At 47.9% G+C, this 23,582-nt stretch overlaps 2 protein-coding genes across 5 annotated transcripts in view; one reads left to right on the top strand and one right to left on the bottom strand.

Annotated features, from left to right (window-relative positions):
- Positions 1-6,458: 6,458 nt before the first annotated feature.
- On the bottom strand, positions 6,459-9,483 carry RGS9BP (regulator of G protein signaling 9 binding protein). The gene has a single exon (XM_053605460.1). It carries the CDS (start codon positions 9,107-9,109, stop codon positions 8,396-8,398), a length of 714 nt encoding a protein of 237 aa, XP_053461435.1. The 5' UTR covers positions 9,110-9,483; the 3' UTR covers positions 6,459-8,395.
- Positions 9,484-10,183: 700 nt separating this feature from the next.
- Positions 10,184-23,582, top strand: part of ANKRD27 (ankyrin repeat domain 27) — a 58,087-nt gene continuing 44,688 nt past the window's right edge. For all 4 annotated transcript variants that reach the window (XM_053605455.1, XM_053605457.1, XM_053605458.1 and 1 more), the window contains exon 1: positions 10,184-10,308. The gene's annotated coding sequence lies outside the window, so the exon portion shown is untranslated. The remainder of the gene's footprint in view (positions 10,309-23,582) is intronic.

Raw genomic sequence — 23,582 nt, forward strand, 5'->3', positions numbered from 1 at the left:
TCCTAACATATGCCAACAGTTCTGATGGTCATTCCAGAGAAAGAGTTCCAGTGGCCAGGCAAGGTGGCTCATGCATGTAATCCCAGCACTCTGGGAGGCCAATGGGGTGGATTGCTTGAGCTCAGGAGTTTGGGAACAGCCTCAACAAGAGTGAGACCCCATCTCTACTAAAAATAGAAAACTAGGGTGGTGCCTGTGGCTCAAAGGAGTAGAGCTCTGGCCCCACATGCCGAAGGTGGTGGGTTCAAACCCAGCCTCGGCCAAAAACTGCAAAAAAAAAAAAATAGAAAACTAGACCGTAGTCCCAGCTTCTTGGGAGGCTGAGGCAAGAGGATTGCTTGATCCCGGAAGTTTCAAGTTGTTGTGAGTTATGACGACACCAAGGCACTCAACCCAGTGTGACAGAATGAGACTCTGTCTCAAAAAAAAAAAAAAAAAAAAAAAAAAACTTCGGTAATCCTGAAGTTGAAAAAAACAAAGAATTTTTTGAACATGTTATGTTACGTTTAGCTCCCATGGGGCTTTATTTCACTCTCTAGTTCAGCAAACTCAAACTCATTTCTTTCTTTTTTTTTTTTGTAGAGACAGAGTCTCACTTTATGGCCCTCGGTAGAGTGCTGTGGCACCACACAGCTCACAGCAACCTCCAACTCCTGGGCTTAAGCGATTCTCTTGCCTCAGCCTCCCAAGTAGCTAGGACCACAGGCGCCCGCCACAATGCCCGGCTATTTTTTGGTTGCAGTTTGGCCAGGGCCGGGTTTGAACCCCCCACCCTCGGTATATGGGGCCGGCGCCTTACAGACTGAGCCATAGGCGCCGCCCTCAAACTCATTTCTGTTACTGGGTCTTTCCACTTAAAAAAAAAAAGAGAGAGAGAGAGGCCGGTGCCGTGGTCACGCCTGTAATCCTAACACTCTGGGAGGCTGAGGCAGGTGGATTGCTTGAGCTCACAAGTTCGAGACCAACCTGAGCAAAAGTGAGACCCCCCCCATCTCTACTAAAAATATAAACAGAGGCAAGAGGATCGCTTGAGCCCAAGAGTTGAAAGTTGCTGTGAGCTATGACGTCATAGCACTCTACCAGGTGACAGCTTGAGACTCTGTCTCAAAAAAAATGAGAGAGAGAGAGAGAAAGATAGAGAGATACAATGTGTTCTACAGGGCCAGCTACGGAGGGAGGATTTTGGCTTGGAGACTGACTAGTGTCAGGTGTGTTCATTTAACCTGCATAAAAACCAAGACATATCACTGGGGATAAATAGAATTCACCAGTGAATGATCAGTAACATACTGTGCTTCAACAATCTTTCTTGTGTGTGTGTGTGTGTGTGTGTGTGTGTGTGTGTGTGTGTGTGTGTGTGTGTGTGTGTGTGTGTGTGTGTGTGTTTTGAGACAGAATCGTGCTCTGTTGCCCTGGGTTGAGCACTGAGGCACCATCATAGCTTACAGCTACCTCAAACTCCTGGGCTCATGAAATCCTCCTGCCTCGGGTACCTACCACAATGCACACTAGTTTTTCCATTTTAATTTTAATTTTTTTGAAACAGAGTCTCACTATGTCACCCTTGGTCGAGTGCCATGATGGCAACTTCAAACTCTTGGGCTTAAGTGATTCACTTGTCTTAGCCTCCCGAGTAGCTGGGACTACAGGCACCTACCACAATGCCTGGGTATTTTTTCGGTTGTAGTTGTCATTGTTGTTTGGCAGGCTTGGGCCAGGTTCAAACCTGCCAGCTACAGGTGCTGAGTCAAGTTTTAAGACTTTAAAATCAGAATGATAAATAATAACAGCAGTTGCAGCTAACATATATTGAGCCTTGTACCCACAAAAGTGTTATCTCAATATTCCTATGAAGTATACCCTCTCATTATACTTTTCCCATAATAAAGAGAAGGAAATGGGGCCAGAGAGATTAAGGGCCTTCTTCAGTGAGATCTGACCTGAACTGAGTTGTGCCTTATTCCATATTTAATAATCTTAATTCCATACTATTCTGTCTTGATAATACTACATTTCAAAACATGTTTCTGATTCTCTGGATGAAGATTCTCAGGTGTTCTGCTCTGCTTTTCTGGAGAAAGTTCTGAAATTATTTCTTATTATATTTGAGACTCTGACTGGTTAAAATTTATATTTTTAGTAACAGGACATTTTCTCAATGACAAGAGAGTTCAAAATTTTATTGTAAAAACAATGTAACAACGTTAAAGAAAAATATTGCAAAATACCATTCATAATCCCACCACCTGAACAGATAATTTAATTTCTGTGTATTTCCTTCAGATCTTCTCCATATGCCTAATACATACACACACATACAAGAAGGGACATGCCACTTTGCATTCCGGCACCAGCATATTAAAAATGATTTAAATCATTTTTACAACTGGAGTGCTCATTTGGCTTATTGGTATTGATCATACAACCTTAAACTTTTAAAATTCTCAACTTAAACACCAAAACATGTATATGCCCAAGATCTCATAGTATTACAATAAAAATGCCCAAGATTTTCTTTTTTTAAAGAGACAAGAGTTTCACTTTGTCACCCTCGGTAGAGTGCTGTCGTGTCATGGCTCACAGCATCCTCCGTCTCCTGGGCTTAGGCAATTCTCTTGCCTCAGCCTCCGAGTAGCTGGGACTACAGGCGCCTGCCACAATGCCTGGCTATTTTTTTGTTGCCGTTTGGCCGGGGTCACGTTTGAACCTGCCACCCTTGGTATATGGGGCTAGCGCCCTACTCACTGAGTCATAGGCGCCGTCCCCCCCCAAATGCCCAAGATTTCTATCAAGTGAGAAGAATGTTTTTCCTGTCCTCACAACATGTACCACTGGTCAGTTCCTGAGAGTGAGAAGAAAGAATATTTGAAATGTGGCTTTGGTCTGTGTTGGTCACAGCCAAAGATCTTTCATGTGGAGACCTCTTCTTCTTGGGTTCCATCCTGCATTAAAAGCTGAGGATAATCTTATTGCAAAAAAGTACTTGGAGATTCATAATCCTGGAGTCTATCTGAACATCCCCTTATGTAATGATGATATCCACAAAGGGTAAACACGTTGATCGGGACGTTCACTTCCCTTAAGAAAATGAAGGTACGGCTGAATCGTTTCAGGTGCCTTTCCCACTAAGTTATAAGCGTCGCATGTTCCCTTTACATTTTTAATTTATTAGTACACATTTGATTAGAGACATCATTCAGAGAGTAGCCTTGAAGCCTTTCATTCCACATTGGGTCTGATGCCACACACAGAAACAACCCAGGCTGCCTTCGTGTTTCCCGACAGTGGGCAGCTCATGCAGCCACTTACAGAATATGACTCTCCCAGCTTCCAAGACCAAGGTTTTGTATCTGCAGTTTCTCAGAACCCATTCAGGTGGTCTGACTGCTGGGTAAAACTCTAAGGAGTGGGTTTTCTTAGACTCAGACTTTAGGCCTGAATTTAGATTCCCAATCTAATTTAAATACTATAAATAAATTGCATTTACACGGATTTGCTTTCAAGTCTATCTGCTAATTCTGATCGCAGCAAGCTTCATTAATTCTGATTTTTAAAATTCATATGGAATTTTAGAGTATTTATTATTATTTGTACTAATTTTAGACAATAACCACCAACTATAAGATTCCATTCCAATATGAAACCACACCAACCAGCAATAACAAAATAAAATGAGATGGCAGTGCCCATAGTTCAGTGGGTAGGGTGCCGGCCACATATACCCAGGCTGGCAGGTTCAAACCCAGCCTGGGCCTGCTAAACGACAACTACAAGAAAATAGCTGGGTGTTGTGGCCGGCGCCTGTAGTCCCAGCTACTCGGGAGGCTGAGGCAAGAGAATCTCTTAAGCCCAAGAATTTGAGGTTGCTGTGAGCTGTGACGTCACGGCGCTCTACCGAGGGTGACATAGTGAGACTCTGTCTCAAACAAAAAACAAAAAACAAAATGGGACCAACAAACAACACAGCCCTTTTTGTTTAACTGAATTCTGTGAAACGTTTTAAGCTCTACAAGGGATCTTTGAGTTAATCAGTCAGGACCCCCATTTCACAAATGAGGGATGTGAGGCACAGGGAGGTCAGTGACTTTTTGAGGTACTTAGAGAGAGAGGTAGTGTCCCCTGCCCATCACAGCTGGCCAGGCCTTGCCAGAGGAGGTGCATCCCATAGGGATCCAGAGGCCAATCTTACAGTATTTTATTGCTGAGGCGGACACACAGGCTCACTCTTCAGGGCTCGCACTCTTTTTTTTTTTTTTTTTTTAGAGACAGAGTTTCACTTTATCACCCTCGGTAGAATGCTGTGGCATCACAGCTCACAGCAACCTCTAACTCCTGGGTTTAAGCAATTCTCTTGCCTCAGCCTCCCAAGTAGCTAGGACTACAGGCGTCTGCCACAACGCCCGGCTATTTTTTTGTTGCAATTTGGCCGGGGCTGGGTTTGAACCCACCGCCCTCGGTATATGGGGCCAGCACCCTACCCACTGAGCCACAGGAGCCGCCCCAGGGCTCGCACTCTTAAAAGCATTCATTACAGAGCAGAGAAACACACTAGAAGGAACAGTGTAGCTAAAAACGTGCGGATGTGTGCAGGAAAAACTCTCTTTAACCAATTCTACTTTTGAGTGAGTCATTCAGCACCAAATATCTTCTCTTAGTCACTGGGTAACATGCATCTTTCATGTAGCTTACTGTAAACTTTGGGTGAATCATGACGTTTATGCCATAATTCGAACCACCCAAAATAGTTTCCCCGTGGAATTTAAAAGCATAAGTCCTCAGAACACACACAAGAATGAGCTGGGCATTCTTTTTCCTCCTACCAACATTAGCATTATTTTACTAGTAGCAATAGCTCAGGATTCATTTAGCTGAAAACAAAGTTCCCAGTATAAAATGCCTTGACATTCCAAGTTGTGTTCTCTTCAGCATCGCCTAACACATTTTGAATTTTCAGGTCTTTGTTTTTTTCCATACTTGTATCATGATACGAGACTATATCAAATGTTGATGGAAAATTAATGACTTAGGCATCAAACATCTAAATTGAATCGGGCATCTATCAGAAAACGATCTCTTGAATTATACATAGAAATGAGAAGCAGAGATTTAGTTACAGAGCAGCCCTTTGCACAAAGCAGAAAGTGATGTTTTGCTTGAGTCATACAGCAGAAGTCCTATCGGGTCAAATAATGCCAAATGTTTCTAATGCCTAGAATTGTCAAACTCAAATAGTTGTTCAGGTTAATAGGTCCACAGGATGGATATTTATTGTCACTCATATTCTTTAGCAGCACTTTGTCACTAATTTCAATGACCCTCAGAATCACATATACATCTGATGTACATAAAATTAAATACCCAAGGCTCTGCCAAGTGGGTGGAGTCACAACAAAAAGACTTGTTTGTCCCATTGTTCTTAATGACTTACACATCTGATGGATTATTTCCTTAATAGGTTGTGCTGAACGATTTTTTTAATATTCATGCATCAAAATATCTTGATACGAATAGAGGGTCACAGTCTTAGAAACAGCAGAGACCTTCAGGGCTTGTATTTTTTAGGACATTTTCTTTCTTTTTTTAAATTTTTTTTTATTTTTAATTTCAGCTTGCTTGTTCATTCTTCTTCGTTTGAAGTACTCTTTTTTTTTTTGCTCATTTTCTTCTTCCTCTGGTGATGCTCTTTCCTGTTGCCTCCCCAGTAGCTGGGATTACAGACGCCCACCACAACGTCCGGCTGTTTTTGATGTTGTTCGTAGAGACAGGGTCTTACTCTGGCTTATTGCTGTTCATACAGGTCTCGAACCTCTGAGCTCAGGCAATCCACCCGCCTCGGCCTCCCACAGCGCTGGGACTACAGGCGTGAGCCACCATGCCCGGCCAGGACATTTTCTAATAATGGGTCACAAAATGTCCCAGCCTTCTCTTGCTTGAGAGAGGTGAGACTTTGGGAAGGTGACTGGGATTTCCATGTTATGTTGTGTATGGGAAGGAGTTTAAAAACTTTCTTTTCTTTCTTTTTTTTAGAGACAGAGTCTCACTTTATGGCCCTGGGTAGAGTGCCGTGGCCTCACACAGCTCACAGCAACCTCCAACTCCTGGGCTTAAGCGATTCTCTTGCCTCAGCCTCCCGAGTAGCTGGGACTACAGGCGCCCGCCACAACGCCTGGCTAAAACTTTCTTTTCTTTAAAAAAAAACTTTTTTTTTTTAAAGAGAGTTTCTCACTTTGCTGCTCAGGCTAGAGTGCAGTGGTATCATCATAGCTCACTGCAACCTCAAATTCTTGAGCTCAAGTAAACTCCAATTTCGGCTTCCTGAGTACAGGTATGCACTTCAGCACCACACCCAGCAGTTTTAATTATCTTGTAGAGACCGAGGTTGGGGGTGTGTGTGTCTCACCATGTTGCTCAGGTTGGTCTTGAACTCCTGGACTCAAGTGATCCTCCTGCCCCAGCTTCCCAAAGTTCTGGGATTATAGGCTAGAACAATCAGGCCTGGCCTAAAACTGTCTGTGTCATCTCCAAGGACACCCCAGGCAGGCAGGTGCAAAAGAATTGGAAGTGGTTCCTGTTCAGACCCACCCAGACGGGGTGAGGCAGAAAGAGTTCTTTTTATTAGTAATTGTCATAAAACATTTAATTGGCTTAAGACCTTGTGGGTCTTTAAAACGCATGAACACAGACACGCACATCAAAATAGATCCCGTGATTTTTTTTTCTGGATACTGTGCTGAGGGGGAGGGGGACAGGATGAGGTGGAAGTGGCAAGGGACCCTTAGAATTGGGTGTTCAGACAGCTCTCCTGAAGCTACATCTTCCTCTGCCTCTTGGCTCTCCCAGCTGCCTTTACAAAAAGCTCCCAATCTTTTCCTCCTGGTCCCTTTTCCCACTTCTGGGGTGGAAAAAAGAAAATCCTTGTCAGTTTCCAGCCAAACCAAAGTCTCTGGGCTCTATTCCAAATTACCTTTAGAAGGTTAAATGCACCTGTTTTCTCAGCCTTACTTCCTTGCACCTGTTTTCTCAGCCTTACTTCCTAAAGAAGGCAACGCAGCCCTCTCTGGACCACAGGTGGGAGGTGGCAACACTGCTCAGGCAAATGCCCTCTTGGAACCAAGGTTATTTTCCACATTTCCTTATTTATTGATCAAAAGAATTAGGGGCCACTTCCGTTCTGGTACCCACACCTGTGGTTCCAGTAGTTTATGCTACCCTTGAGTATAGATTTTATTTTGAAATGAAATGTGGGGGGGGAAAAATAATATTTTTAATATTTTAAAAACAGAATATGTCCAAAGACTGCTGTATTGGAATCATCGGCAGGTGAAACGTTCTTTTTTAAAAACCAGTTTTGATAATACATGATGTGCCTACTTCATTTTTCTTTCAGAGGATTATAATTTTTTTTAAAAAGCTTCTTAACGTCCCAAGTTAAAGCTGTTACTTCTAACCCAGTCTCAGAGCTGACTGGCTGAAAACCTGTGTGGGCCGATCAAACCACATTACCCTCTGTGGGGCGGGGGTGGCGCGGTGCAGGGTCAGGGGGGGAATGATAGGATTACGCTCTCCAAAGAGGATTCCCCAGCCCTCCCCCAAAGGTCTAGTTCTGGAACAAAAATAAACCCCAGAGAAGGAGAAAGCGCCTGTTTAAACAGTATTTGCCCCTCCCCAAAGCCTCCGTTCTTACCCCATCCTGGCCGGCTGGGGAGAGCTCTTTTCCGCACCACCGAGGTGTGTGCCCTGGAGCCGAATATTCCCTCGAGAGTGGGTGGACAGAGTCAGAACAGAGTGGGAGGTCGTGACCTCAAATCTCTTCTAGCTGCTTTTGGTTCCTGACTAATGCTAAGCTCTGCCAGGAAGCGCAATAGCGCTCAGTGGAGAAAACACTTGGTAAGAGTTTCTCTACCTGCCCACGCTCCCGAACTTAGGCCCCAATCGATTAAGGTAACACAAATTGCGTATATCTTATTGCAAATTGTTTCTTGTCCAGGAAAGAGACACCCATAGAGAGAAAAACAGCACCCCTCTCCAAACTTCATTCTACCCCATTCCCTTTTTCATACTGTCCCATGGGACACTGGTAGGGTGGGCACTGAATTTGGACCCCCTGAAAAGACGCCCAGCAGCGCACGTGTTAACTTGGGGCTCTCAGGTCACTGTGACGGTTTTCTATTAATAGGGGATTAAGCTCCCACACACGTTAGCGGTAATGCCCTGACGGCCTGCACAAAGTTAACTCCTGCCAGGCCAGCAAAGAGAAACCGTGTCCTGTCCAGGCAGATGTGTGCTTGGAACGCGCGTGTACACATGCACACACTGGGTTTTTGAACCAATCCCCTTAAACAAGCCAGATTCCAAGCCCTTCCCGGGAGGGAGCGGGGACAGCAGGCGGTGCCGGTCAGCTCAGCTTTGCCACGCACACGGCTAGGGCCACAGCTGCCAGCAGCACGGCGCTGAAAACGGTGGCGGCCAGGGCCTTGTTGGGGTCGCAGGGCCCCGCGCGCTCCTCTGCGGACACGGCCCCGGCCGAGGAGGCGCCTGCGCTGGCGCTGGACAGCAGCTCGGCGCCCGCGGCCTGCCGGGCCTGCACTGTCCAGCGGGGCACGTTGACTTTCATCTCCATGTTGTGGATCATCTCGCCCACCTGAAGGATCTCACGCTCCAGCGCGCGGAGGTCCCTGACGTCGAAGTCGCTCTCCGCCTCGTGCCGAAGGCTGCGGGTGCTCAGGGCGCGCGCCGCCACTCCCGCGGAACCGCCCGCCACCCCGGTGTGCACGAGCGGCCGCCGCGGCGCGTGCAGCGGGAAGGCGGTGCCCAGCTCCAGCGCGCGTCGCATGTCGGCTTCCAGCAGGTCCAGGCAGCCAGATAAGGCCACCCAGAGGCGCTCGAACTCTGAGCGCTCCTCCGCGACCAAGCCCCGGTCGCGCAGCGCGGCCGTCAGCCGGGCGCAGGTGGCCACCGCCAGCTCCTGCGCCTTCTGGCGCGTCTTCTGCAGCTCTCCCCGCAAATTCTGCGAGTCCGCCGAGCCGCCGACGGTCAGCACCAAGTGGTGGTAGCACGCGGTCGTCTTGTTGAGCGCGTCCAGCATCGCTTTGCACTCCTCCCTCGCCATGGCGGTGCGCTCCAGTGCGGCCCGGCCGCCCGCGCCCCTCTCGGACTCAGGCCCTCAGCGCGGCAGGACGCGGCCAGTTTCGATGCTGCCCTTGGGCCAGGTGGTCCGAACGCTCCTCATGGTCCGTGACTCGCTCCGCGCTGCCGCGGCCGTCGACGGAGCCCGTCGGGACCTGCGACGCGCGCCTCGGCGCTAAGAGGGACCCAGTTAGCTGTCCGCCATGCCCTCGTCGTCCATCCTCCCCAGACGCACTCGGAGTCACACGCCGTGTGCGATGGCCCCCACCTCCACGGTGGCCCCCAGCGAAGTCGAAGGTGCGGTCCCCATCCTTCTCCGGCGCTGACCCCAGGGCTAGCAGGCCGCCAAGCCGTGCGCTCCGCCTTAGACGATGCCAAGGGCGGCCGGGTCGGGTTTCCTAGGATCCGCCCACTCCCGTCCGTCCCCGCCGGGAGCTTCCATTCCCCCCCACCCCAGATCAAGGGTGGGCGGGGCCTTGCGCGGGAGGTCACGTGTGGATCTCTTGTCCCTCCCTCCCTGCCCTGCAACCCATGACAGTTCTGGAATGTTAGCGCTCAGGAATTCCAACCCTTCCCTATTTTACAGATGAGGAAACTGAGGTCTGGGTAAAGGGGGACTTAGTTCACGCGGAATCCATGCAAGGGTAGGGACTAGAACCCAGGGACTTTTAGACCCTGCTGGCGACAGGACGTGTTGTGCCTTGTAAGTCTGAGCACTTCCGTGCTCCAAAGTGCGCAGTGAAGGGCGATTCACCGCGCCGGACGGTTCCCGGGTTGAACTCTCAGCCCCTGCTTCAGTCCTTCAGTCTTCAGCGACGGAGCTTGGACCCACCCCTAGAGTCGTTCGGCTCTCAGCCCCACCCACTCCCGTTCTGGGCACGCGCAGTCGTTGGCTCTGGGCGGGGCTGGCCCGAGTAGGAAGCGCAGTTAGCCTCCTGAGGCCCACCCCTAGCTGGGCCGGCCTCAATGATTGCTCTGTCTACACGTCACTCTGGATGAGGAAGGTCGCTCATTGGTCCATCTGGAGCCCTGGGGCGCGGCTCCGCCCAACGGCGGAGTAAGGGGTGGGCTGTAGAGCCTCGCCTCCGCGCTGGGGTGGTGGGCCCTAAGGGCCCAGCCGAACACCAGGAGGTACCGCCTCGCCTCGCGATGGGCTGTGAATGAAACTATGTAGCCTTTTATGTAAGTGTCCTCTGGCTAGTCTGCTCCTCGCCTTCCCTGCGCTTCGGGGCCCGGAGGCCGGGCGGTGCCCCAGAGAGAAGGGGGAGGGGCGCTCTCCTCCCGGGGTCCCGCGGGCGCGGCCTGGGCGGTCTCCAAGCCCCCGGCCCCTCGCCCGCCTTCTCCCGGTCCTGTGCGCAGCCGGGCGCGCTCTGCACGCTCTGTCCCTAGTGTCGGGAGGAAAGGAGGGGCGGCGCGAAGAATGCGCCCTCCGACCCCCCGGGTTCCAAGACAGGCAGATGAGTCCTGGGTCCCGGGAGCTCGGACTAGGGGGCAGTGGGCGGGCAGCGTTTGCAATTTCCTGCCCGGGCGGGTGGTGCAGGGAAGGGTTTGGGGAGAGATCCACGCTTGGCGCCGGACTGTTGAACTTCCCAGGGGTGGTGATAAAGGCGCGGAGGGGAATCCTTGCTGGTCTGCCTTTCGTGGGGCGGGATCTCTTAGTCTTCCAGGCAAAGATTAGTTCAGGAACAGTCTGAACCACGGAGAGATATTCCGGACTCTGGGTCTGTTCCATTTTTCACTGTAAATAGACTGCCCAGCGACGCGGGAGCCTGGCCTTGCTTCCCTGCCCTCCCCGGAGGTGCAGGGTACGTGGGCACACGTGGCCCGTGCTGGGCTGCGGGAGCAAGTGATGCATCTTTGAAAAATTGTAGGACATTCAGGGATGAGGTCTGGCACAACTATAAAGGGACTTCGGAGTTGCACAAGAGCTGGGATTTTCCAAGTGTTGTGTGGAGAGAGGCCCCTCTTTTGATTAAATAATGCCTCCTCCCACTGGTCCTAGAGTAGAGCGGTGGGTATTAGCATTTTGCCTCCTACCTGAGCCTGGTGTTGAGACAGCCTGAGGGTCCAGAGCACTGGGCTGGAGGGCTTTTTTTCATTTGGGGGTCCTGTCCTTTAACTGGCTGAGTACTATTCTGGTTGTGGGCTACCAGGGTTTGGGCACTCTGGGCCTTGACCATTCTCTGGGGAGGACAGTTTTAGCCACCCACAGGCCACACAGTAGTTTTCAGGACAAAATGGGTGGAAAGAAGTAGAAAACCTGTCTTTTTTGGGGGTGGGAGGGAAGCTTTGGGAACAGTAGAAGGTGATGAGGCTACAGAGGTGGACAGAAGCCAAGATATGAGAGGCGTCAGTACCAAGCAGAGAAGTTGAGAGTTATCTGACAGGCAGCAGGGGGGAAGCCTTTTGTAGCTCCTGCACAGGGTAGCTCTGTGTTGGAACAATCACTGTATTATGTTTCAGGTGGACAGGTGTGAGATCTGAAAGTGACAGAGGCTTTAGACCTTGGAGGAGAGGTGCAGGATGGGACAGGACCAGAGAGACTTGTGCTGACCAGTCTTTGAGGCAGGAAAGCCGTTGGGCCCTGAAGTTGGATATTCCCAACCTACACTTTGGTTGTGCTCTCCCAACCATGACTTGCTGCCTGAAATATCTTTTATTTATTTATTTTTTGAGACAGAGTCTCACTTTGTCACCGTTGGTAGAGTGCTGTGGTGTCATAGGTCCCAGCAATCTCAAACTCCTGGGCTTAAGCGTTTCTCTTGCCTCAGCCTCCTGAGTAGCTGGGACTATAGGCCCCCTGCCACAACGCCTGACTATTTTTAGAGATGGGGGTCTCCCTCTGACTCAGGCTAGTCACAAACCTGTGAACTCAGGCAATCCACCTGCCTCTGCCTTCCAAGTGCTGGGATTACAGGCGTCAGCCACCCACCTGGCCCCGCCTGAACTATCTTGCCAGGCAGCCTTGCTAGGAGGCAGAAGCGTCTGTACCAGCCTGGGGTCAGAGTCTGACCGTGCCTCCTTGTGGCTGTTGGACTGTGTTGCTCTCATGAAGGCCCCTGCTGGCTCTTGTTACTGACGGTTCTGGGTACTGGTCAGTGTTTCCATGGCATCTGCTCTCCTGGGGCTCTCCCTGTTATCAGGGTTAGGCTGGTGTCCAGGAACTCCACCTTCCTCCTAGAGGAGCAGAGTAAGGTGACCATGTGGTGATAGTATTCCCCAGACTTAGGAAGGATTTGTCCTGAGGTTGGTCTCCATCTGAGGGACACACACCCATCTCTCTGTCACTATCTTGGATAGAAGTTCCCAAGAGAGATGGGTGCATGGTGGGTCTGCCAGCAACTCCAGGAGCCAGGTGATAGGGTGGCATTTGGAGCACAATAACCCCTCCAAACACTTCCCTCCCTCCTCCCTCCCTGCTTCTGGCCCTGAGGGCTTCTCTCCTCTGACCCTGCACTTTCCAGCTGTCACTGTGTCCCAGTTTGTTTGGTGCCCATGTGCCTGTGGCCTGGGGCTAGCCCCTCTCCCACCCTGGATATGGCCGTGGTTTTCTGGCTCCTGTGAGAGATGACCTCTCCCCAGAAGCCTGAGCGTCCTCTCAAGACACTGCTATCATTTGTTGAAGTGGTTGAGCAGCTACCGTCTGCCTGCAGCAAGCCGGGTGCAGGGCTGTGGGCTTTAATTTAGAGGAGCTTTGAGAAACGTATGGACAGGATCCATGAATGTTACAGGCGAGATCGACACAAGTGACTATGACAACATACATTACATCACCACACCACTTCCATTGGTATTAAAAATAGATAAATAGTTTTTCTTTTCTGCCTTTTCCTTCTGACTCACAAATTAGGCCTCCTGGAAAGTATCTCTCATCAGTTGGAAAGTGCGCTTGGGACAGAGTCTTTGGTCAAGGCCCTGGAAGGATGGCAGTGGCCATGACTGTGGGATTTCAGCTGGGGGTGCGGTTCTGGAAGGTGTTGACGTCCCTGTGCTAAGCCGGGCTGCAGGCTGTCAGGTGGTTCCTGACCACCCAGACTCCCCCCGGCTGGCAGGACGGTTGAAGAACACGAAACCACAAGTGCACACATCCCCTGCTGAAATGCCTGATCCTAGTCTGAGGCCTCACGTGGCTTTCCTGTTTATAGATTAACGTCAGACAACTCGTGTGCTGGAGTTTTTGATATCTGTCTCGAACTCCACTGGATTTTCTGTAAGTTTTCCCATCAATTTTGCTCAGGCAGGAATGGAATTTTTTTTTTTTTTTGAGACAGAGTCTCAACTCTGTCACCCTGGATAGAGTGCTGTGGCATCACAGCTCACAGCAACCTCCAACTCTTGGGCTTAAGTGATTCTCTTGCCTCAGCCTCCCAAGTAGCTGGAACTACAGGTGCCCACCACGATGCCTGGCTATTTTTTGGTTGTAGTTGTCATTGTTGTTTGGCGGGCCTGGGCTGGATTTGAACTTCCCAGCTCTGGTGTATGTGACTGGTGCCCTAGCTGCTGAGCCACAGGCGCAGAGCCAAGGATCAGTCATTCCTGACCAAGAGAACTGATGTTTAAGATAAAGCAGATGACTTGGGGCTGGACAACAGCAGGCTCCGCTCACTCAGCCACAGTGCCTGTCAGGAGCCTGGGCTGTTCACACAGTTCTTGCATGGGACCTGCATGTTTTTTTTTTTTCTTTTTGTTTGTTTGTGGCCGGGGCCAGACATGAACCTGCCACCCCCAGTATATGGGGCCGGCCCCTACCCTTTGAGCCATAGGCGCTGCCTGGGACCTGCATGTTTCGATGGGGCATTCCGGGGCCTTCCCTTCTCTGGCCTGCTCTGCATGGAGTCTTACCACTTTCCCAGGCTCACCCCTCTCATTTAGTCAAAAAAACATTCACTCTCAGGTTTCCTGTTCCTGCACTGAACCTCTGTCTTTGCTCTGGCCCCTGCTGGGATTGCTTCTCCCGCCCCCCACCCCCTGCCCCCTCTCTGCTGCCCCTTCTCTCTGGTTTTTACCTTCCAGCTGGGTTGTTAGCTCCTGGGTGGATGCTTGTCCCTGTCATCTTTGTCTTGGGGGTGGGTGGGTGGGAGGAGGGATCTGTGTTCTGCCAGTGTCTTTTCTGAGCAGCAGGCACGTCTTTTCCCAGCTTTAGTCTGGCCATCCCCCAGTCTGTTGCTCACATGATTTTTGTCCCAAGCATCTTTCCTTTTGCAGTCTGCCACGTAGAACCGACTGTATCAGGAAGCAAGAAGAATTCTGTTTTCTTGTGACTCTGTTCCGGCCAAATTACATTATGCAGCTGTTCCGGTGGGGACTCCTAAAAGGATTATCTGGGCTCCAGTAATAATTGAATTCAGCAATTCAAATACCTGACTTGTTGCACAGCCGTCCCAGGGGCTCAGGATGGGATCATACACACTCTTTTCAGCTCTAGGCTCTTTTTCCTAAGAGGACTTGCAGGGAGCTCAGAAGCCTCTTTCAGGAGACAGCTGTCACCGGGCGGAGGGTGTTCGGTGTGGGGCCTGGGTTGCTGTCTGTCATGTGGCTTTTCTCTCCAGGGAAATAAAATAGGGCTCTTGTCTGTCTGTGGCTCCTGAGATAAACCCATTTCCATGCATATTTGCTTTATGTGGTAGGTGTGGTGGTTAAAAAGGTGAGTTTTGGAATAAATCCTGACATCTGTGTAACCTAGAGTTAGCCACCTAAGTTCAGTTTATTCGTCTGTGACATGACACTTCCTTCCAAGAGTTATTCACGTCTTAGAATAGAATTAGAGGGTGGTGCCTGTGGCTCAGTGGGTAGGGTGCCAGCCCCATATACCGAGGGTGACGGGTTCGAACCCGGCCCGGCCAAACTGCAACAAAAAATAGCTGGGTGTTGTGGCAGGCGCCTGTAGTCCCAGCTACCTGGGAGGCTGAGGCAAGAGAATCGCCTCAACCCAAGAGCTGGAAGTTGCTGTGACACAACAGCACTCTACTGAGGGTGACAAAGTGAGACTCTGTCTCTAAAAAAAAAAAAAAAAACAAGAATAGAATTAGGATGTCTAGACGGTATCATAGTACCTGGAACAAGGATGCTCCCAAATGGAGCCTGTTTTTTATCACTGGTCCTGAGGGGTAAGAATTTGTAATGCAGTTATAGGCAGTGTGCATTAGGAAACTTTGTTACATGGTGAGAACGTGAGAAAGTAGTTCATTTTTTCACTCAGATTTCATTCATCTGATTGTATCAAGGATAAATTCCCTTGGTGCTCTTTAAGATTTGGTGATTGGTGGGGTGCAGTGGCTCATGCTTGTAATCCCAGCACTCTGGGAGGCCAAGGGGGGAGGATTGCTGGAGCTCAGGAGTGACCAGCCTGAGCAAGAGTGAGACCCTGTCTCCACTACAAAAAAAAAAAAGAGAGAGAAAAATTAGCTGGGTGCCATGGTGCATACCTGTAGTCCCACGCTACTCGGGAGAATGAGGCAGGAGGATCACTTGAGCCCAGGAGTGTGAGGTTGCTGTGAGCTATGATGACGCCATGGCTCTCTACCCAGAGGGACAGAATGAGACTCCAGTTTCTTGCCCCCTCCCCCACCACCCAAAAAAGATTTGATGACTTTCTCTTTTTGATGAAGAGAGAAGGCCTCAGGCTTAACTTTAGAACCTTCGGCAGGCAGTAGTATCTAGCCAGATTTTCAATAACATTAGTTGGCTTTTTAATTTGTAAGTTTAAGTTTATCTGAAATCTGAGTGAATCTTATGGCTCGGCACCTGTAGCACAGTGCTTATGGCACCAGCCACATGCACCGAGGTTGCGGGTTCTAACCCGGCCTGTGCCAGCTAGACAACAATGACAACTGCAACACTACAAAAAATAGCCAGGTGTTTTGGTGGGCGCCTGTGGTCCCAGCTACTTGGGAGGCTGAGGCAAGAGAATTGCTTGAGCCCAAGAGTTTGAGGTTGCTGTGAACTGTGACGCCACGGCATTCTACCGATGGCGACATAGTGAGACTCTGTCACAAAAAAAAAAAAAAGAAAAAAGATTATCTTCTCTTTATGAGAAGTTGATATTGTTTTTCTATTTAAAGCAGTAGTAACATTTCTTTTCTATTTATTTCTTTTTTCTTTTCTATTTTTTTTGTTTTGGGTAAGCAAAAATTTATTTTTAAAATAAAAGTTTTAAAAGACAGTGGATGTTTAACACTAACAATAGAGCCATGGTGTATAATTTTTCAGGTTACTCCTTGCACAGGGGTACCGACCAGCAGGGCTGTGAGCTGCTTGCTGGACTATATCCCTGGCACAGGGCTGTGTCCTGGGAAGACAGGTACCTTTCTCTAATTCTCATGATGGTACCATGTGAACTAGTAGCAACTGGTGGCACTCTGGTATGCGGCACTGTACGGCCAGAGCAGTGAAGGTGGTAGCAAGTGACCTTCTGAGCACCCCGCTGGCAGGAGTTAGTGTTCTCCACTGCACTACCAAGGTGGAGGTTTAGAGAGTTGGAATGACGTGGTTAGAAAGAAATCTGAGCTTTCCTGGGCTCATTTTGTAGCTTTCCTCTGCGATGGGTTGGTACAACCACACTGCTCTGTGCTGGGGGAGCAGACTGGCGACCATGGAGGACCAGCTGTGGAATGTTCTTAAAATGAGCCCAGCACCAGTTCACATGGACTGGCGGCACCTACCAGTTTGTAGCAAGTGTGTTGAACATGGACTTGCAGACTTCTTTTTGGCTGTTTACAGACCTTTCAGCCATAAATCATGTCAGGGCAAACTTTGGCTACAGAAATCACTGTTCTGGTGGTGGTGATATGTGTGTAGCAGACTGACTCTTAATTTTATCTGTGTCGTAGGACAATGATGGAAGTCATTTGGCTTTTGCTTTTAGAATCTTACCTGCGACGAACAGTTTAGTTTTAAGTCTCATTTATAACAGCAGCAACATCTATATAGAATATGTAAATTATTATAAGTCTAATAAAAAGATGTAATTTTCATGGAAAAATGTAGTTGGAAGAAGCACAGAAGACAGTCACAGAGATACCATGTTTGTGAATAAGAAGATGCAATTTTTTATTTTTTTTTTTGAGAGAGATACTTTGTCTCTTGTGTTCCTGCGATCCTCTTGTCTCAGCCTCCCAACTGTCTGGGACTGCAGGCGCCCACCACAACACCCGCCTAGTTTTTCTATTTTTTTATTTTTTTTTGCCTGGGGCTGGGTTTGAACCCGCCACCTCCAGCATATGGGGCCAGCGCCCCACTCCTTGGAGTCACAGGCGCCACCCTTGTTTTTCTATTTTTAGTAGAGACAGGGTCTCGCTCTTACTCAGGCTGGTCTTGAGCTCCTGAGCTCAGGCCCTCCTCCTGCTTTGGCCTCCCAGAGTGCAGGAGTGACAGGTGGGAGCCACCGCACCCAGCCAGTAAGAGTCAATATTGTAAAAATATTAACTCTCCAGTTCATGAACTTAGTACATTTCCAACAAAAATTCTAATAGGATTTTTCATGTGATTGACAAGCCAATTCCAATTTGTGTGACGCTATAAAGAGCTAGGAATAACCTTTGGAGAGCAAAGGGAGGTGGCGGGCATGTCTTTATGGGATATCAAGGCTTTTTATCAAGCTGTCATCATGTTCAGTAATGTGGTCCAGCCGTGCTCTGTCCAGTACAGTAGCTGCTAGTCACACGTGGCTATCAGGCACTTGGGTGGTATGAATCAAATAATACTGTAAGTGTAAAATATATGCCAGATTTTGAGGACCTAGTGGGAATAAAAAAGAATGTAAAACGTGTCATGAATCATTCTAAAATAACGATCACATGTTGAAAATATATTTTGGCTATATTAAGATAATACAATACATTATTAAAATTAATTGCACCTGTTTCTTTTTAACATGAAAATTTAAATCACATATATTAAGTATATGGAATTTCTGTGGAATTGTATTTCCTACGTATTTCTATTTCCAGTACTGGTCTAGGCCATTAAAACGGAGGAGAGCTCAGAAACAGGGGAAACCGGCACAGATCTCGGAGTATGATGGAGGTGGTATTATCAACCCGTGCAAAAAGGATGGAGTATTCAAAAACTGATGATGGCACAATTGGCTTACCATATGGAAAACAAAATCAGATGCCTGATTTAGAGCTCGTATAAAAATAAAATCCAGATGGATTGAAGACCTAAAAATATAAAACCCAGAGTTTTAGAAGCTATAGGGGCTATCTATCTTCATGGCTCTGAAATTGGAAAGGATGTGGTTTCAGGTAGCCTTTGCTGCATCACATACCAGCCCAAAACTTGGTGGCTCAAAACTGTTGCAATTTATTATTTCCCATGGCGACGTGGGTTGGCTAGGTAGCTCTGCCGGGCTCACCCTCGGGGCTGCATTCTGCTGGTGGGTGGTTGGCTGTGCTCACTCCAGTGCCCAGGCGCCTGTCTCTCCCCCCATGACCTTCCATCCTGTGGGCTTCTTCATGGCGGGGTGATCCTGGGGTGCCGAGAGAATGAGAGTGGAACCTGGAAGGCTTCTTTTGGTGCTAACGCCAGAAATGGAACAGGGTTGGTTCTGTCTATTGGCCGAAGCAGGTTACCAGGCTGGCTCAGATTCAGGGGGTGAGGACCCAGACTCTCCCTTCTGGTGGTGAGAACGATGAAGTCACTTTGCAGAGGGGCCTGTCAGAGGACAGGCTTGTCAACCACATCTTTCTTAAGATTCAAAAGCACTGATTGTGAAGGCGAAGATTGACAAATCTGACTACTATCAACCCTTGATCCATGTGGATTTGAACTGCACGCGTTTGCTTATATGTGGACTTTTCCCCAGACAAACTTGGATTGAAGATACGGTATTCAGGTGGGGCGCGGTGCCTCACACCTCTAATCTCAGCACTCTGGAAAGCCAAGGTGGGTGGATTGCCTGAGCTCAGGAGTTCAAGACCAGCCTGAGCAAGAGCAAGACCCGTGTCTACTAAAAACAGAAAAACTAGCCAAGCGTTGTGGTAGGCACCTGTAGTTTCAGCTACTCGGGAGGCTGAGGCAGGAGGATCACTTGATCCTGAGAGTTTGTGGTTGGGGACACCATGGCCCTCAAGTTGACAAAGTGAGACTCTGTCTCAAAAATAAAACAAAAGAAAACCTGTTATTCATGGGATTCAAGACCCATATACACAGAGGGCTGACTTTCTGTGTATGCAAGTTCCTTAGGGCCTGCTGTGGGACTTGGGGTGCCTGTGGATTTGGGTGTGTGCAGGGGCCTGGAACCAATCCCCTGAGTATACTGTGGGATGACTGTATGTTAAAGTCAAAACATTAACTTCTGTGGCAGGCGCCTGTATTCCCAGCTACTCGGGAGGCTGAGGCAAGAGAATCGCCTAAGCCCAAGGATTTGAAGGTGGCTAGATGCATTTAGACTGGAAGATATTTACAATTTTAGTATACACATATGTAAAGAACTTTAAATCACAAGAGAAAGGCCAGCAACCTGGTGGGAAAGTGGACCAGAGACAAGAGAAGGCAATTCGCAGACCATAAAGAAACTTAATTTATTTGGCTAACGCATTAATGATTAACAAAGTCCAACTGACTTCGGAAGTCAGAGAAATGAGAATTCAAAGCAGGGAGACACTACTGTCTCAGTCTGTTCAGGCTACTATAACAAAATACCATCGACTGGGTGGCTTATAACAGTGCGTTATAGCTGGGAAGTCCAAGGTCATCTTTTGTCTGTAACCTTAGATTGCAGGCCTTGTTTTAAAAGGGGATTAATCCTGTTCATGAGAGCAGTGCCTTGAAAACCTAATCATATCCCAAAGCCCCACATTCTAATACCATCATTTTGGGGGGGGTTAGGGTTTCAAAATACGAATTTTGGGGGCACACAGACATTCAGGTTGTAGCATAGGCAAACAGAAATTAATTAATGTGATGATAACAAGCGTTGTTTAAGATGTCCTGTGAGAGGGGGGGAAGTGGCTGGGATTACACCTGTAATCCCAGCGCTTGGGAGACTGAGGCGGGTGGATCGCTTTAGCTCAGGAGTTTGAGACCAGCCTGAGCAAGAGGGAGATCCCATCTTTACTAGAAAATAGAAAAACTAGATGGGCGTAGTGGCGCACACGTGTAGTCCCAGCTACTCGGAAGGCTGAGGCGAGAGGATTGCTCTAGGTCTGATGCCATGACACTCTACAGAGGGTGACAGAGTAAGACTGTGTCTCAGAAGAAAAAAAGAAGGGAGACAGTCTGAATATTTTTGGTGGGGATTGTAAGTGGTTTGGTTTTGCCAGCATTTGCTGCAGTAATATGGATTCAAGACTACATGTAAGGTTATAAAAGTGTTCATTGCAGCGTTCTTTGTAATACTGAAAAGGTGAAAGTCACTTTAATGTAGGATCTAATATCCTGGTAAATAAATTGTGACCTGTTTGCTTAGCATGCTGTGGAGCCATCATGAGTTAACTTGTGCTTGTATTTGCATTTAGCTATTGCAATTTTTAAAACACAGGGCAATGTAGGATATTATAAAAGCTTTCTTGATAGCGTTCAGCTGTCTTGCAAAAATTTTAGCCATGACGGATCGTGACCGTGAAGAATTTTTCAATGAATTATATGCAGAAGCTTTATGTGATTGTTTAAGTGATTTTGAAATATTTTGTTGTGACCTAGAAAATGATAGTATATCAGAATACAGTTATGAATCTGATATTAGAACACCAAAATGGGAAAAAATAAATGTAATGGAATCTGATAGTGAAAGTAATTTTGAAGAAGAGTGGATTGAAAATGATACACCAGGGCGGCACCTGTGGCTCAGTGAGCAGGGCGCCGGCCCCATATACCGAGGGTGGTGGGTTCAAACCCAGCCCTGGCCGAACTGCAACAATAACAACAAAAATAGCCGGGTGTTGTGGTGGGCGCCTGTAGTCCCAGCTGCTCAGGAGGCTGAGGCAAGAGAATCACATAAGCCCAAGAGCTGGAGGTTGCTGTGAGCCGTGTGACGCCACGGCACTCTACCGAGGGCAGTAAAGTGAGACTCTGTCTCTACAAAAAAAAAAAAAGAAAATGATACACCAAGTTTGGATGATGCAAATATTTTGGGTGTAACTGTTGAACTTAGTGGTCCAGAGAGTATCAGTAAAGTGACGGATTTACTTTTTGAGTATGATTTTTTCTATTTAGTTGCTTCTCAAACCAATTTGTATCGCTAACAAATGGAACAACTTTTTAAGAACGCTGCCAAAACTTTACCATGAATGGAAGTCATCACTAATGATACAAAGAAGTTTCTCGGTTTACTGATATTGATTAAAACATATTACAGTGGAGACATTACTGGTCAATGGACCCTTTGCTTGAAACACCAGTATTTCTGGAAACTATGACCAGAATGAGATTGTAGTAAATCCTTACATTTTTTTCATCTTAGTGATGAATTACAAGCTATATCTGGTGAAGACAGACTTGATAAAATTAGAAGATATGGGCCGCGTGCAGTGGCTCACGCCTGGAATCCCAGCATTCTGGGAGGCCGAGGCAGGTGGATCCCTTGAGCTCAGGAGGTCACCCTGTTTCTGCTAAAAGTAGAAAAATTAGCTGGGCATTGTGGCAGGCACCTGTAATCCCATTTACTCAGGAGGCTGAGGCGAGAGGATCGCTTGAGCCCAAGAGTTTGAGTTGCTGTGAGCTACGATGCCATGGCACTCTACCCAGGAGGACAGACTATGGTTCTATCTCAAAATTAAATAAATAAATAAATAAATAAAATTGGAAGATATGTACAAAGTTTCAAAAATTCATTGTGGATAAAGTATATTGAAGTTTATTTCGATTGTTTCACTTTCATACTCAGTTGTAGAATAATAGCCGGTGACACGGGATAGCCTTGCGTGAAATTGCTGGTGAACAGTATATTAAAAGAATATTGTACAGGCGGTGCCTGTGGCTCAGCGGGTAGGGCGCCGGCCCCATATGCTGAGGGTGGTGGGTTCAAACCCAGCCCCGGCCAAACTGCAACAACAAAAAAAATAGCCGGGCGTTGTGGCGGGCGCCTGTAGTCCCAGCTACTTGGGAGGCTGAGTCAAGAGAATCGCCTAAGCCCAAGGAGTTGGAGGTTGCTGTGAGCTGTGTGAGGCCACGGCACTCTACCGAGGACGATCAGGTGAGACTCTGTCTCTACAAAAAAAAAAGAATATTGTACAGTAGAAATTAATGGAGTGGTGCTATGTGGCCGAACATAGAACTTGAAAACATAACGTTCATTGTAAAGGGTACGTTGTAGTTATACTATGATACCATTTATGTACATTTCAAAGCCCACAAAACAATAGTTTTTTTTTTTGCGATAGAGTCTCACTATGTCACCCTCAGTAGAGTGCTATGGCATCACAGCTCACAACAACTTACAAATCTTGGGCTTAAACAATCCTCTTGCCTCAGCCTCCCGAGTAGCTGGGACTACAGGCGCCCGCCACAATGCCCAGCTATTTTTTGTTGCAGTTGTCATTGCTGTTTTGCTGGCCTGGGCCGGGTTTGAACCCTCCACCCTCGGTGTATGTGGCTGGCACTGTAACCACTGAGCCAAAAGTTTTTTTTATTGTTTGTGAATGTGTAAGTTGTGAAAATAATTGAAATGTGGGCGAGAAAGATAATACACCAACTTCAGCGTGGTGGTTACCTTTGAAAGGGGGCGAGAGAATGGGGTCAGAGAGGAGCATACAGGGGACCCCCACCTGCGGTGATACGATTTATTTCTTAAAAGAAAATCTGAGGCAGCCGTGGCAGTATGTTAAGCTTCCTTAATCCTGGTGGTAGATCTGCATTATTGCTCAGTACTTTTCCATGTGCTTAAAATATGTCATTAAAAATACATGAGTATCTTTAGAATGTCATAATTTTGGTCATGTTGGATGTTCTAAGAATAGCCGTTTATACTTTTGCCATGAGTTGGAGTTTAGCAAGATTTTCCAAACATAATTCATACTTCTAACCAATAAGCAGGTCGTCTCGAAGTTGGCAGGTTATGTCTGATATTTCCCGATGGAGTCCGTGGAGGAAAGTAATACACATCAAGGATGCTTTTTAGAAATTGCCAGATGAGCCGGGCGAGGTGGCTCACGCCTGTAACCCCAGCACTCTGGGAGGCTGAGGTGGGTGGATCACTTGAGCTCAGGAGTTCAAGACCAACCTGAGCAAGAGTGAGACCCCCGTCTCTACTAAAAATAGAAAAACTAGCCGGGCATTGTGGCAGGTGCCTGTAGTCCAGTGGTTCTCAACCTTCCTAATGCCGTAACCCTTTAATACAGTTCCTCATGTTGTGGTGACCCCCAACCCATAAAATTATTTTTGTTGCTACTTCATAACTGTAATTTTGCTACTGTTATGGATTGTAATGTCAATATCTGATATGCAGATTCATTGGTCGTGACCCACAGGTTGAGAACTGCTGCTGTAGTCCAGCACTGTGGGAGGCTGAAGCAAGA

This window comes from Nycticebus coucang, chromosome 10 (assembly GCF_027406575.1).
Source record: "Nycticebus coucang isolate mNycCou1 chromosome 10, mNycCou1.pri, whole genome shotgun sequence".
In the NCBI taxonomy this organism is placed as follows: Eukaryota; Metazoa; Chordata; class Mammalia; order Primates; family Lorisidae; genus Nycticebus; species Nycticebus coucang.

Coding starts and splice junctions, on each gene's coding strand:
- RGS9BP (XM_053605460.1), bottom strand. CDS start 9,109: ATGGCGAGGGAGGAGTGCAAAGCGATGCTGGACGCGCTCAACAAGACG.